We start from the raw sequence: 15044 nt of genomic DNA, 5'->3' as shown, positions 1-15044 counted from the left end.
GTGGCCACCCTGTGGCTTGCTCACCCTAGCGCACGCTCTTATGAGGCAGGCTGGGAAACCCCCTGCTGCTGGGGTTTAGCCCTGAGCGTGAAACGGATGCGGGGGGGGTGGGAACCCGGACTCCTGGGTTCTATCCTTGGCTGGGGGAGCAATGCGGGTGCCAAGGGTGAGTCACCCACCCAGGTCTGGTGCCATCCTTGATTCCAAGGCGAAAGCAGCCCCTTGGGGTCTCCCATCCAGGGGCTGCTCTGGCCTGACCCGGCCTAACTTGTGAGGCAGGCCAGGGTCTCATCCCAAGCTGCTCCGAGTGTAAATAGTTACCTGCACCCCCGCTCCCCAGTGACCCCCCCCTCTGGGCGCCCTGACGGGAAAGGCAGGGACACCCAGGCGCCCTCCCTTGGCTAATTACCACAGATCGTTAGCAGCCACCAGCTGCTGCCTCTTGTCGGGAGAAATTGGATCCGAGTCTCCCCTCCCTCTGCTCCCCCTCTCCATCTTCAAACCCCCCCCCCCCCAGCCCCTTAGCTCTCAGCTACTTTATGGCAGCTGCAGTAACTCCCCCCCCCTTCACCCAAGCAGGCCAATGTACCTTGTCCTATGTCCCCATCCATGGGGTGTGGGGGCACGAGGGGGGTCCCTGGCTGGTTCCTTGCAGAGGCGGGGCTGAGCTCTGGGGTGGGGGTTGGATCTAGGGCCGGGGGCATAGGACACAAGCTGAAAAGTTGCGGGGGGGGGGCAGATCTAGATAGCCTGGATGGTTGGGGGAGGTGGGGTGGGCAGACCCCAGCTGGGGCCATTGGAGCCAGCCTGTGTCGGCTGCAGGGGTTCCCTTTCTGAAAGCCCCCGCCGGTTGGGGAGGGAGTTGGGAGGCAGGAAACGGGGTGGGGGTGTCTTGGTTCAGTCAGTCCTCCCGCCCCCCCGCCCCCAGCTGCTGGTTCCCAGCAAGTGCCTGCTCTGTTAGAAAACATGGCCCTGACTGGATATGGGCCAATGCTGCCAGCCCTGGGAGCAGAGGCTGGGGGGGGGCATGACCCCCCCATGGGCATTTCCTCAGCAGGGCCAGAGGAGAGAGCGGGACGGTGGCCATGGGGCAGCGGGCAACTGCGGGGGGCTCTGGGGGAGTTGGGGGTGGGCGGCAGGGGGCAGAGGGAGACCCCTCTGCTTTGCTGAGGCATGGGACCTTTCCCCTCTATGGGGTGCTGGCTCCCATCCAGCCCCAGGGTGGGGGACTGGCTGGCTCAGAGGGGTCGGGAATGGGACCTGGGGTCTTTCTGCTATAGAGCCTTGTTTGATCCCAGCTGACCAGGGACGGGGGTCCTTCATGGCCTTTTTGTCCAGGGGTGAGATGAGTTTGGGGGGGTCTCAGCCCCGTTCTGAGGGGACAGGTGCCTGCTGCACAAATATCGCAGCGAGGCGAGGGCTGAATGAGCTCCCCTTGCCCCACAGGGGGTCCCTGCTGGGCAGGGCTGGGGCACATTGGGGGGTGTCTGCCCAGGTGGTATCTGAGCCCCTTTGAAAGCTGGGGGGGTTTGGATCTAAATGGCCCTGCCCATTTCTCACTCAATCACAGCTCCCCGCCCCAACTCGATCCTGGCTCCGCCCACAGTCTCAGCTCCCCTCCCCCACTGGATCCTGGCTCCGCCCACAATCCCAGCTCCCCTCCCCCACTGAATCCTGAATCCTGGCTCCACCCACAGTCTCAGCTCCCCTCCCCTACTGGATCCTGGCTCCACCCACAATCCCAGCTCTGCTTCACTCAGTCCCAGCTGCCCATTGCAGGTGGGGCAGCCGGGCCCCATGGGACCCCCTGTGCTCAGCCCAGCTCACGATGCGGTGACCAGGCCATTAGCTGCTGCCAGAATTGAGCGAGTCCTGGCTGTGGTGGGGAGCCCAGGCTGGGCAGCTCTCCGTGGGCAAAGGCTGCTCCAGCCCTGCGGGTGCCCAGTGGAGCCCAGGTCCCTGCAATGACACACGGGGCCTGGCTAGGGTGACCGGCTAGCAAGTGTGAAAAACTGGGACACTTTTTTGGGGGTGGGGGGAGGACAGTTGTGGATATAAGACAAAGCCCCTAACATCTGGTCACCCTCGGCCCGGCACGTCCTCGATGGCCGCGGAGCTGGAAGAGTCTGGAACCACCCCAGCCAGCAGGGGGCGCTGTCGCCTTCTGGGCCAGGGTCCCAGCTCGAACCCAGTTCCAGAGAGCTCTGGGGCCAGCACTGACCGCCAGGGGACAGCGCCCCCTGCCGAGCCACCGCCCCGCTCCCCGCAGCCCAGCGCCCCCTAGTGCCCTGGGGCCAGCACTGACCGCCAGGGGCCAGCGCCCCCTGCCGAGCCACCGCCCCGCTCCCCGCAGCCCAGCGCCCCCGAGTGCCCTGGGGCCAGCACTGACCGCCAGGGGACAGCGCCCCCTGCTGAGCCACCGCCCCGCTCCCCGCAGCCCAGCGCCCCCTAGTGCCCTGGGGCCAGCACTGACCGCCAGGGGACAGCGCCCCCTGCCGAGCCACCGCCCCGCTCCCCGCAGCCCAGCGCCCCCTAGTGCCCTGGGGCCAGCACTGACCGCCAGGGGACAGCGCCCCCTGCCGAGCCACCGCCCCGCTCCCCGCAGCCCAGCGCCCCCGAGTGCCCTGGGGCCAGCACTGACCGCCAGGGGACAGCGCCCCCTGCCGAGCCACCGCCCCGCTCCCCGCAGCCCAGCGCCCCCTAGTGCCCTGGGGCCAGCACTGACCGCCAGGGGAGAGCGCCCCCTGCCGAGCCACCGCCCCGCCCCCCGCAGCCCAGCGCCCCCTAGTGCCCTGGGGCCAGCACTGACCGCCAGGGGAGAGCGCCCCCTGCCGAGCCACCGCCCCGCTCCCCGCAGCCCAGCGCCCCCGAGTGCCCTGGGGCCAGCACTGACCGCCAGGGGACAGCGCCCCCTGCTGAGCCACCGCCCCGCTCCCCGCAGCCCAGCGCCCCCTAGTGCCCTGGGGCCAGCACTGACCGCCAGGGGAGAGCGCCCCCTGCCGAGCCACCGCCCCGCTCCCCGCAGCCCAGCGCCCCCTAGTGCCCTGGGGCCAGCACTGACCGCCAGGGGACAGCGACCCCTGCCGAGCCACCGCCCCGCTCCCTCAAACTTTGTGCCACTCCAGAGTCCAGTTCCAGACGCGGCTGCTCGCGACTGTTCTAGAGCTCGTGAGCTGGGGTAAAACTTGGCCTGGCCCTGGGGCCGGGTCTGGCTGGCTTGGAGGGGCTGGGGGATAGGACAGGGGCTCTTCCTCAGTTTCTCCCCTCCTCTGCCGCTGGCTCCATTCTTCTCCCTCCCCCCCCGGCCCTCGGCGAGTGGTGCCAGCCGCCCTCGAGAGCCACTTCAGCCCCCTTGACCTGAGGCCCCCCCCCGCTGCCCCGCCTGGCAGCACCAGCCCGAGAGCCCCATTCAGCTCTTTGTGCGACTCTGGAGTGGCTGGAAATTGGCTCCTTGAAATGGAGATGAGGATGGGCAAGCCAGGTGTGCGCCGCCCGGGGAGGGGGAGACGGTGCCCACTTGCCCGCCCTCCTCTCCTCGCTGGGGAGAGCCCCCCTGTGCCATAGGGCAGGGGGCACTGATGGCATCGATTAGCCCCCCGCCCAGGTCTGTGCCTCTGTTTCTCCCTCTGTGCAATAGGGTGACACCGTCCCCCGCCCCCAGCCTCCCCCCGGCAATGGGCTGAATTGGGGGAGGGGGGTTGTCCCCCCACCCGGGTGAAACCACAGCCACTGTCCTGGCTAATGGGGGGCAAAGCATCCCTGGGCATGGGGGAGGGGGCATGGAAGCTGGGGGGTGGATATATTTTAGGCCTTTTCATATGGATTGGAGCTGGGGGGGGTGATTAAACCCTCAAGGAGACTTTGAGGGTGCAGGGAGCTCCCCCCCATGCTGCCTGCCTCTGCTGCCCCCCCCATCCCTGCTGGGTTCTGTTCCCTTCCCCCTCCCAGCTGCCTCAGGGCCCCCCACGCACTTGGCCCCATCCCTCCCCCACTAGGGTCAGTGCACTGAGGGGGGGAGAGTTTGGGGGGTGGGGCAGGGGGTGGGGGGTTGGGGGTGAGTAGGGATTTTCCAAGGGGTGGTGTCACAAATGGGGGGGAAGTACCCATCCCTTACCTGTGGGGCTGCAGTGGGGCGAGCTCAAAGGAGGTGGGGGGGCAAAGGCCGCCAAGCCCCCATGCAGTATATTGCCTCTGAGCCTGGTAAAGGCAGAGGGCTTGGCTCCCAAAACCCCCATCCCAATTCTCCCCCCGGCCTCGCCCGGGTCAGCCCAGGCCCGTCCTAGTCCGCCCAAATCCCGGCTCAGCGCAGCTAGTCCGGCCAGTTGGGCTCCCGGCTTAGGGCTGGCGGAGACGGGCCATGCAAGGCGCATGGTACAGACACACAGCAACACACAGAGCCACACACCCAGAGCGACACCCAGAGCGACACACCCAGAGAGAAACACAGAGCAACACACACACAGAGCAACACACAGACACACACAGAGTGACACACACACACAGAGCGACACACACAGAGCAACACACCCAGAGTCACACCCAGAGCGACACCCAGAGAGAAACACAGAGCAACACACACACAGAGCGACACACAGACACACACAGAGTGACACACACAAAGCAACACACAGACACACACAGAGGGACACACACAGAGCAACACACCCAGAGTCACACCCAGAGCGACACCCAGAGAGAAACACAGAGCAACACACACACAGAGCAACACACAGACACACACAGAGTGACACACACAAAGCAACACACCCAGAGTCACACCCAGAGCGACACCCAGAGAGAAACACAGAGCAACACACACACAGAGCGACACACAGACACACACAGAGGGACACAGACACACAGAGCGACACATACAGAGCAACACACAGACACACACAGAGTGACACCCAGAGCGACATACAGAGAGCGACACCCAGAGAGCGACACACCCAGAGTCACACCCAGAGCGACACCCAGAGAGAAACACAGAGAGAAACACAGAGCAACACACACACAGAGCGACACACACACACAGAGCAACACACACAGAGCAACACACAGACACACACAGAGGGACACACACAGAGCAACACACCCAGAGTCACACCCAGAGCGACACCCAGAGAGAAACACAGAGCAACACACACACAGAGCGACACACAGACACACACAGAGGGACACAGACACACAGAGCGACACACACAGAGCAACACACAGACACACACAGAGTGACAGCCAGAGCAACATACAGAGAGCGACACCCAGAGAGAAACACAGAGAGAAACACAGAGCAACACACACACAGAGCGACACACACACACAGAGCAACACACACAGAGCAACACACAGACACACACAGAGTGACACAGACACCCAGAGCAACATACACACAGAGCGACACCCAGAGCGACATACAGAGAGCGACACACCCAGAGTCACACCCAGAGCGACACCCAGAGCAACACCCAGAGAGAAACACAGAGCAACACACACACAGAGCGACACACAGACACACCCAGAGCAACACACACACAGAGCGACACACAGACACACCCAGAGCGACACAGACACCCAGAGCAACACACACACAGAGCGACACACACAGAATGACACAGAGATACACACCCACACAAGTACGCACACAGGGCGACACACAAATACAGCAACGCGCAGACAAATACACACCCAGCACGATGCAAATACAGACATAGCACACACGCACATGAGCACGACCCCAGCACAGACACCCCCTGCAGAACACGCCCTCTGGGCCCCATCCTCTCACCCCTGCAGCACCCCAAGCGGTGGATGGATGGGGGGGACCTGGGGGGGGGGCGGGGACCCCGACCCCGTGTCAGGTGGAGGCCGAGCGAAGTCGCCAGGGGCTGGAACGAATCTTTCTCACTGGAACGAAAAGCGCCAGTTGGGCCCCTCCCCTGGGCCCCCCTGACCCCCTGGGCCACTTCCCCCCAGGCCCACACACCCGCTGCTATCAGCCTAAGGCAGACATTGCCAGATGGGATGAGACCCATGGGCCCCTCCAGCCTGGTATCCCCCTGCCCCCACCCCGATCAGACCCATGGGCCCCTCCGACCCGGTAGCCCCCCCACCTACTCTGGCAATCCCTCCCTAGAGAAAAGCTCCTCCTGCTGGGATCTGCTGAGCCAATGGAGGGCAGCAGATGGGGAGGGGGGAAAGTGGGGGGAGGGATGGAGCAGCCCAGCTCCCCCCCCTTTAATCAGTGTGATGGGGGGATACCAGGGAGGAAGTTGGACCAACTGGTGCATTCTGCCAGTGACCTTTGACCCCAGGCCTGGGGGGGTGCTGGCTCCCTGCCCACCCAGCGTGCTGGGGGGATGGGCCATGACCCCAAATGGAAAGGGCAGCGCCCCCCCCCCCCCCACACACACACACATCCCGTAATGCAATTAGGCACAAAGGAGCAGGATGTGCCGGAGGTTAGCGCTGGGGCAGCCGCCTGGTGGGGGAGTAGCCGCAGCTGTTTCCTTGCCCGTGGTGACAGCCCCGAGGCTGCAGTGATGGGCATGGCAGACGGGCAGCGGGCAGCCGTCACCTGCCCAGGGCTCCCAGGGGCGGAGCTATCGCCTCTCCTCACCCACCTCCCCAAGGCCACCCCCCACAGCACAGGGCACACGCCTCCCCCGCCCCAGGAGACAGAGGAAAGAGGAAACTGAGGCACAAAACAGGGAAGGGACTTAACGAGTCAGTGGTGGAGCTGGGAATGGAAACCAGGAATCCTCACTCCCAGCCCCACCCCACCCCCCAGCTCTAACCACTAGACCCCCACCCCTGCCAGCGATCGGGGTAGAACCCAGGAGTCCTGACTCCACTTCCTGTCCCAAACGATTGTGTGGTGTTGCTATGTGGCTGTTAAACAGCCCCCACATCCCACCCCAGAGGTGGCTGCATCTCAGCATCAAGGGAGCAAGTGTCACCTGCTGTGGGAGAGACAGGAGCTGGTGCCTGTGAAAGGCCAGGCAGACGGCACAGTTGACCCCTGTGTGGGGGTGAAGCTGCCCTGGGCACCCCCATGTGGGGCTGGACCCCGGCTGCCTGACCCCATTGCCAGACAGGCGCACGGGTGAGGCGACCCCAGGCACAGCGGATATTTTAAGCCTCCGACACCCACGCCGGGGCCTGAGCTGTCAGAAGTGCTTAGGGATGGGAGGAGGGGATGCCAGCGCAGCCCAGTGCCAGCCTGCACCGTGTGAACATGGCCCACGGAGCGAGAGCTGGACCCCCCCGCCGGACCTCCCTCTGGGCCAGTGGAGCCGGATTCCAGCCCAGGGGGTCCTGATCGGAGCAGTCACCCCTAAAGGTGACTGGCTTGAGTGGGGAAATCTCTGGAGAAGGGTGCCTCCTCTGGGGGGAGTGAGGTGTGGTGGTTGGAGGGGGGGCTGGGAGTCAGAACTCCTGGGTTCCTGAGTGTGTGTGTCTGGGAGGGGAGCTGGGAGTCAGGACACAGTGCAGGGGTTACCCTAGTTCTGGGCACATATAGGGCTGGCCTGGGGTGGGAGCGGGGGTCACGGACATCTATCTATGGCCCCCAGCCAACAGCTGCCCCCTGTGGGGCTGTGCCAGGGGCCTGAAATCAGAGGCCAGCTCCTTGCACCCTCCGGCCCTGTGCTGTTGCCAGTCTGTACCCCCTGGCTAGCCCCTGCTTTGCTTCCAATCTGTTTCGGCTGCATCGCCCCCCCCCACCCCGTGCCACCGGCTCCTGCCTCCCTCCGGCCCCCTGCCCCGCTCTGCTGCAGATCTGCATCACCCGCAGCTCAGTGCATCCTCCTGCCCAGCACCGCATCCCCCTGTGGCGTCACCGTCGCCCGCCAGCCTCCTGCCCTGCCTCTTAATGCCACCTCCTGCATGTCGCTGCATCCCCGTGCAACCAGCCTGCGGCTCCTGGCAGCCTCTCGCCCTGAGCTGCTGCATCCCTGCCCCCCTCCCCCCCCCCCAGCAAGACACTGCAACCTTCTGCTCTGCTGCAAATCCGTATCCCTGTCAGGCCAATGCAGTGCACCCCACACACACACAACTGCAAAGCTGGGTTTCCCCCAGCCAGGATAAGACACCTCATGCCCCTGTCCATCTCCCTTCCCCCGAGCCCCTCGTGCCCAGCTGAGCTGCCAGCCCAGCCCCGGCTATTGCTGGCTTCCCGGGGCAGTCAGTGAGAGACCTTGCGGCTGAAGGCCGGATCTGCTGACAAAGCCGAATGGGGCGTGCGTCTCCTCCCCAGGCCGGACCAGTTTCCCGTGTGCTGGGGTCCGCTCCTTGGGAGCGGGGCTGGGATTTGACGCAGCTCTGCGGCTTGCAGGGTCCCACGGAGCATACTCTTATGACTATGGTAGCAGACAACTGAGATCACGGCCCCCCCTCGTGTCAGATGCTGCACTGACCCCCCCATCAAAGTCAGAGCCCCCCTCATGCCAGGCACTGCCCAGACCCTGACCGCAATCACAGCCCACCCCATGCCAGCTTTTGCACAGACCCCAAGCGAGATCAGGGTCACCAGACACAGAGAGACTGTCTCAGCCCCGAAGGCCTTTCCACCTCAGCAGACAAAGGCAGGATGGGGAAACTGAGTCCGAGAGGTGCAGGGCCTCGCCCAAGGTCACACAGAGGGTCAGTGGAACAGCCAGGAATTGAACCCAGCTCTCCTGAGTCCCTGCCCAGGGCCTTAACCACCAGCCTCCTGGGGCACAAGTGGGCGTGGCAAGGATGAGGGGGTTGAGGCTGGTAGGGGCTGAGAGCTCCTGGCCTATGTACAGAGACGGTGCTGGGGGCCCTGTGCTGCATGGTGCGAGGTGGGGGCTCACTAGGGGGCGCTCTCCCCTTGCAGTCAGTGCTGACCCCAGTGCCCCATGTGGGCTTTTCTGTAACGTGGACCCCTGGGAGACAGGTGGGGTCCCAGCAAACTCATGACATAGGGGGCCATCAGAGGGGAAGGCCTGGGTGGGACTCCCAGCCTGGGACTGAGCCAGCCCCCTACAAGGGAGCTGCTGGGTCATGGGGGGGGGCAGGACTCCATGAGTGGGGGTAGGGAGGTTTGATTTAGGGGCGGGGGGGCAGGTAGGGGGATGGGTTTGCACTTGAGGGGTTGTGACCTGTGTTACATTTGAAGGATTAAGACTGAGTTTTGGGGTGATGGTTTGCAGTGTGGAGGCTGTAGGATGGGGGGCTTGGTTTGCAGCAGGGGGGGGTCCCCTCTTTCCCGTCCCCATGCTGGGGTTTCTGCACCCTCCCTGCCTTTCCCCTCTCTGCCATAGGGGGCCTCCTCCCCCTCTAATCCAATCCCCTCCCCCACCCCCGGCCATCTGGCTCCCTGGCCCTGAAATCAGAGTCCCTTTGGGACCCCTCTCCCCCGGCCATTCACAGCACGTGGGCTGGGCGCTGCCATCCTGGGGTGAGATCCTGTGTCTGCCAGGCCCCTTCCTCCCATGGGACATGGGGCTCGGCCTCCTCATCACATCCCCTCCCCGCCCCCGCCCAGGATGGTGGCAGATGTGGGATCACTGGCTAATTGGTGGCATATGGTCCCTGCTACCCACCCCTGCTCCTGGGGGTAGGAGGGCAGGGACTGTGCTTGGCAGAGAGGAAAGGGAGAGATCAGTTTCAACCCCCGCACCCTGCTCTTATCACCAGACCCTGCTCCCCTTCCAGAGCCAGGGAGAGAACCCAGGAGTCCTGGCTCCCAACCCCCTCCCCCTAACCACCAGACCCTGCTCCCCTCCCAGGGTGGAGGTTATTAGGCAGGAGTCACTCTGTGGTGGTGGCTGGGGATGGGGCCTGAGGTCTTTTCCCCTCCCCCACCCCAGGGGGTCTATTCACTGCAGTGCCGGGAGGAGGGGTAACCCCCCCCCCCGCCTCTAGCTGTTGTTCCCCATGCGGGGGAGCTGACCCTTCGTGGACCCTGGCAGGTCGAGAGGCCAAAGTGCCCCCCCTCACTGACCCCTGTTCAAAGGTCATCTGAGGTCACTGGGGATATTGCAGCTGAAGCTCTGGAAAGTCCAGCCCCCTTGGAGAGCAGGGTGGGGGCTGGGAGCCAGGACTCCTGGGTTCTTCCCCCAGCTCTGGGAGGGGAGTGGGGACTAGCGGTTAGAGTGGGGGGGGGCTGGGAGCCAGGACTCCTGGGTTCTTCCCACAGCTCTGGGAGGGGAGTGGGGACTAGTGGTTAGAGTCGGGGGGGGAGGGGCGGCTGGGAGCCAGGACTCCTGGGTTCTTTCTCATTGGCCCAGTCTCACCTCACTTCAGTGGCCCCCAGCGTCCCGGGGGCGGGGGCGAGCCGAGAGCGGTTCGGGTTTGCTCCGCTTGCTCAGCCCGTCAGCGCCGCGGGGCCCCGCCTTGGGACCGAGGTCAGGGGCGGCTCCCTGGAGCTGTCTGTGGTGCTGAATTGGGTCTGGTCTCAGAAAGTGCCAAGGAGCCAGCTTGGCTGTCTCCGGACTCCTGGGTTCTCTCCCTGCCCTGGCCCTGGGAGGGGAGTGGGGTCTAGTGGTTGGGACTGGGGCTGGGAGCCAGGACTCCTGGGTTCTCTCCCTGGTTAGGGAAGGGCACCCAGTGAACAAGCAGGGGAGAGCCTCAATCCAGTTGTTTTGCTCCTTTCACACAGTTCAGTGCAGGAGAAACTGAAGGGTATTTAGCGGAGACGTCGCTGGGGGTCTCGGAACTGCCCCCCTGAGCCAGGACCCGCATGGGAGGATCTCTGCAGGAGCAAAGCATGGGCAGGAGTGGCATGGCCAGCGTGAGTGCACGGGCCTTGTGAGGGAGAGGCCATGCATGTGTCACTAGGAGCGTGTCTGTGCACCAGGCCCCCTTAGCTGCCAGGGCATGACTCCCACCCCTGCCTGTCCAGATGGACTCAGCCGGTCCCCATGGCTCGGGGGATACCCCTGGCCCCCACCTCCTGGCCTGGTGATGGCTGGTTTTGCTTCACCCTCCACCCAAACACCTAGCAGGGCTGGGCCTGCACCAGAGAGCTCTGCTGGGCTGGTTCTGCGTGGGAGATGTGGGGGGGGGGGGGGCGGGGGGCAGGTCCTGGGCTGTGATCACTGGTAGCTCTGGGACAGTGGTATGGGCATGATCCTAGGCTAGACACTCTGGCCGTGCTGTCATGTAGTCCTGCCATGGCCCCAGTCTCCTCCTGGAGCTGGGAGTGGAACCCAGGAGTCCTGACTCCCCTCCCCCCCTCCCCCTCTGTAACCCCCTGAGCCCACTCTCCACCCAGAGCCCGGAACAGAACCCAGGAGTCCTGACTCCCCTCCCCCCCTCCCCCTCTGTAACCCCCTGAGCCCTCTCTCCACCCAGAGCCCGGAAGAGGACCCAGGAGCCCTGACTCCCAGCCCCCCTCCCCCTCTGTAACCCCCTGAGCCCTCTCTCCACCCAGAGCCCGGAACAGAACCCAGGAGTCCTGACTCCCACCCATGTGCCCTGTAGGCCGAATCACCCCCCAGCCTCCCGCCAGTGTGACAAACCAATCTGCCACTTCCAAGGCGCCCTCATGGTCAGGTGCCACCCTGGGGTCAGAAATAGGGGCAAGACAGTTCACTCCCCTCCTCCCTGGGGCAGCCTGTGCGGGAGCCCAGCCCCCAGGCCTGGCAGAGACCCCCATGAAACTGACCAGAAACCTGGGCAACTGACTTGCCTCTTTTCCTGCTTGGGAGCCCCTGCTCTGAGCTGGCAGGGTGGCTGGGGCCTGGGAGGGGATGGCTGGGGGGGGGGGGGGGAGAGCGCTGGGGAAACACAGGGGCACCAGGCTGTGTTTCCCCAGCCTCTAATTTCCAAGCCCATCAAAGCGGGAGGCCGGGATCCTGTGAACACTTGTGCCCACCTGAAACTTTTCTGGGGTGCATCAGCGTCTGGGGCGTTTGTGAGGGCTGAGCTGAGAACACAGAGGGGTTTGGGGGGAGGCTACATGGAGGGAACAAAAGCATGGGCTGAGGGCGGGGGAAGGGCAGGCTGGCAGGTGTCACGGGGGTGGGGTGGGGTGGGAAGGGAGGGGTCAGAAGAGTGCAGCTGGGAGGCTTTTGCTCCCCGTCATTGTTCCTGCCACCATGTCCTGATTTCCATGGTGGGGCAGCGACGTGCGGGATAAAGAGATCCAGCCAGGACGATGCCCCAGCCCAGCCGTGGAGGGAGCAGGGAAGGGCCCCGTGTGGCTGGGGAGAACATAGGAGCTATCGGCCTCCATGGAAGAGCCCCAAGGTCATCCCATCCCCTCCCCCAGCACGTTCTGCTCCCCCACCTGGGGCGGTTACACACACAGTCAGCTGCGTCTCAGCCCTGGGTATAAACAGCTGCCCCACCTCACCCCAGAAGTGGCTGTGTTTCAGTGCTGGATGAGGCCTTCCTGTACAAACAGCTACTGTGCCCCGCCCCAGGGGTGGCTGCATCTCCAGGCCAGACAAGGGATCCCTGCATAAAGAGCTGCCAGGTCCCACGTCTGCTCTATTCTAACCACTAGGCCAGTGGTTTTCAACCTGTGGGCCGTGGACCCCTGGGGGGGTCTGCAGACTACGTCGAAGATTTCCAAAGGGGGCCGCACCTCCATTTGAAATTTGTTAGGAGTCTGCGAATGAGTAAAAGTTGAAAACCTCTGCACTAGGCCTCACACCCCTCCCAGAGCTGGGAAGAGAACCCAGGAGTCCTATCCCCCAGCCCCCGCCTCTCCCCGCTCTAACCACTAGATGCAGCTTCCCATTAGAATGTGGACAGGTGGCAGGACTTAGCAGCATCTCCCTCGACACCCGCGGCTGACAGTACGTGCCGTGGGCCAGGTTCTCCGACAGCCAGCTCCCGGCCTGTCCCCCCTCGGCCCTTCCCTTTGCACGGCATCATCAAAATATCCGGCTCCTTTCTCTCTGCGAAGAATCTGACGGGAAGGGAGCCGCGTGTGCGCGTCGAGGGGGGTGTTGGTCAGTTTCGGTTCTTCGGCGTGGCGAGATTCCTTTTCTGCTTCCGGCTCTCCCTAGGTGGAAAATCGCAGGCCGGCTGGGCTATAAATCACCGGCCGCGGCTACCAACCCGTTACCTAGCTATGCGTGCGTGTCTCTTTCTTCCTTTCCCCTGGGACTAACTGCTATTTTCTCTCCTCTCTCACTGCTTCCATCAGCAATGGCGACGCTGTTCAAAATGAGCAGATGCCCGCAAGATGCAGAAAGATACCCGCTGAGCGCAAATGAGGTAGGGGACAAGGCACCGTCTCAGCTTAACCAAAACCAATCCTCTCTCCTCGGTTATTAGCGAACACCCACCCCCCCCCTTCCCGCTCCCACTCCCACCTCCTCCTCCTGCCCCCCAAATTGGTGGGTTTCGATGGAAACGGGGCCGGATTGGAGCCGGGGGATGGCGGAGCTGGGTCCAAAGCGACTGCCACACGCCCTCCCCGAGGCTGCACGCGGGGGCGTGTGTGTCTCCAACCGGGGTGGTGGCATGTTTGCCGATGCTCGGTTCGGAAATCGAGCAGGCGACGGGAAGGCTTTTCTCCCTGCTTCGCGCGGCTTCTGCTGGAGCGAGACATTGCGCTGATTTCCCTGTAGACAGGGTGGGCAGGCCAGGATCCGCCAGGGAAGGGGAGAAAAAGAGATGGGGCTAGGAAGCACCCAGTGTGGGGCCCATGTGCACCCCCCTGGTTGTGCTGTGAGACCAGGGTGGGGGTCGGGGTGGTGGTTGTGTGTGTGTGTGTGTGTGTGTGTGTGTGTGTGTGTGTGTGTGTGTTGAGGGTGTTGCGGCACTTTGGCCAGGCAGGGGGAACAGCTGCCAAAGAAAACTTTCTAGAAATGTCTAGAGACCTCTGGAGAGAGGAGACTTTGATTTCGGAACCACACCGAAGAGGCAGGACACCTGGGTTGTGGTCCCGGGTTGTGCACGATAGGCTGCGCTGAATGCAAGGGTGGGTGGGGGCTGGGCATCAGAACTCCTGGGAGGGGAGTGCGGCCTAGTGGGCTAGAGCAGGAAGGGGCTGGGAGTCAGGACTCCTGGGTTCTCTCCCTGCCTCGGGGAGTGGAACTTTCTTTAGGGGTTAGAACAGGGGGAGATTAGGAGCCCAGACTCCTGGGTTCTGCCCCAGCTCAGTGGGGTGCTGAAGGCATGTCCCTGCCCCGCTCATTGCCTCAGTTTCCCCGCACCGTGAAATGGGGATAATACATGCCACCCTTTCTTGAGCACTGTGTGACCTGCTGAATGTGGCTTTAGGCCAGGGCATTTTTCACTGAAGGCAAGGAGTGGTGAGCATGTCAAACCTGGGGTGAAGTGACTTTCACTGCAGTTATTTCTCTGGCACTGGGCTCCAGCTCCGTAGTATCTGGGCAGCTCACAAACATCTGCCTGTATGTATCATTCGCCTCATGCTACAGATGGGGAAACTGAGGCATGGGGGGAAGGAAGTGACTTGGTTAAGGTCACACAGGGAGTCTGTGGCAGAGCCAGGAATAAAACCCAGGAGTCCTGGCTCCCAACCCACCCTGTTTTAACCACTAGGCCCCACTCCCCTCCCAGAGCTGGGTAACCCAGGAGTCCTGGCTTTGATGCAGCCCCAGGGAGTGGGGATTGGCTGTCTCAGGGAATTGGATATGGGGCCTTTCCTATCTAGGAGGTGCCCCCTCCAATCCAGACCTAGGGGAGTGGGGAACTGGATACGGGATGTGTAGAGGATCCAGTCTCCACGGTCCACCTTGTCAGTCCCCTTCCTTCAGTCGTCCCCTGGAGATAACGACAGAGTCACAGCCTCCCGTTCCCACGCTGCATTCTGTGCCCTACTGGTAACTCCGGTCTGAATCCTGGACCTCCCCGCCCCACCTGCCGGAGCCATTGGAGACTCCCCATTTGGCACCAGCTGCATGGGCACTGTGACACAGAGCTGAGCTGCTCTGATTCCATCCCGGGCCAGTGCTGCCATTCAGGGCCTGCAGGCTCTTTGGATGGCCATGGGTGGGTGCCCTTCACCTCGGCTCCCCCGCAGCTCCTCCCTCCCCTCGGGGCTCTGTTGCTTAACCTAGAAAGGCTCTCCCTTTGCTGGCAGCAGTAGTTGGTCT

The 15044-nt window shown here is 63.5% G+C and overlaps 1 protein-coding gene across 7 annotated transcripts in view; it reads left to right on the top strand.

The window, feature by feature from the left end:
- Window positions 1-12707: 12707 nt before the first annotated feature.
- The window catches only part of ELAVL3 (ELAV like RNA binding protein 3), a 47206-nt gene continuing 44869 nt past the window's right edge, over window positions 12708-15044 (top strand). For 2 of the 7 annotated variants that reach the window (XM_075121839.1, XM_048831762.2), the window contains exons 1-2: window positions 12802-12926; window positions 13124-13194. In XM_075121839.1, coding sequence (XP_074977940.1) covers window positions 13126-13194 — 69 coding nt within the window. In that variant the 5' untranslated portion in view covers window positions 12802-12926; window positions 13124-13125. Of the gene's footprint in view, window positions 12771-12795; window positions 13195-15044 lie in introns of those variants that run through there. The other 5 variants (XM_048831766.2, XM_048831765.2, XM_048831760.2 and 2 more) reach the window with 4 other exon arrangements.

The sequence above is a fragment of the Caretta caretta genome, chromosome 20 (genome assembly GCF_965140235.1).
Source record: "Caretta caretta isolate rCarCar2 chromosome 20, rCarCar1.hap1, whole genome shotgun sequence".
NCBI classification, from domain to species: domain Eukaryota; kingdom Metazoa; phylum Chordata; order Testudines; family Cheloniidae; genus Caretta; species Caretta caretta.
Note: the sequence above shows the minus strand (reverse complement) of the source record. Positions and strands in the feature narration are given on the sequence as shown.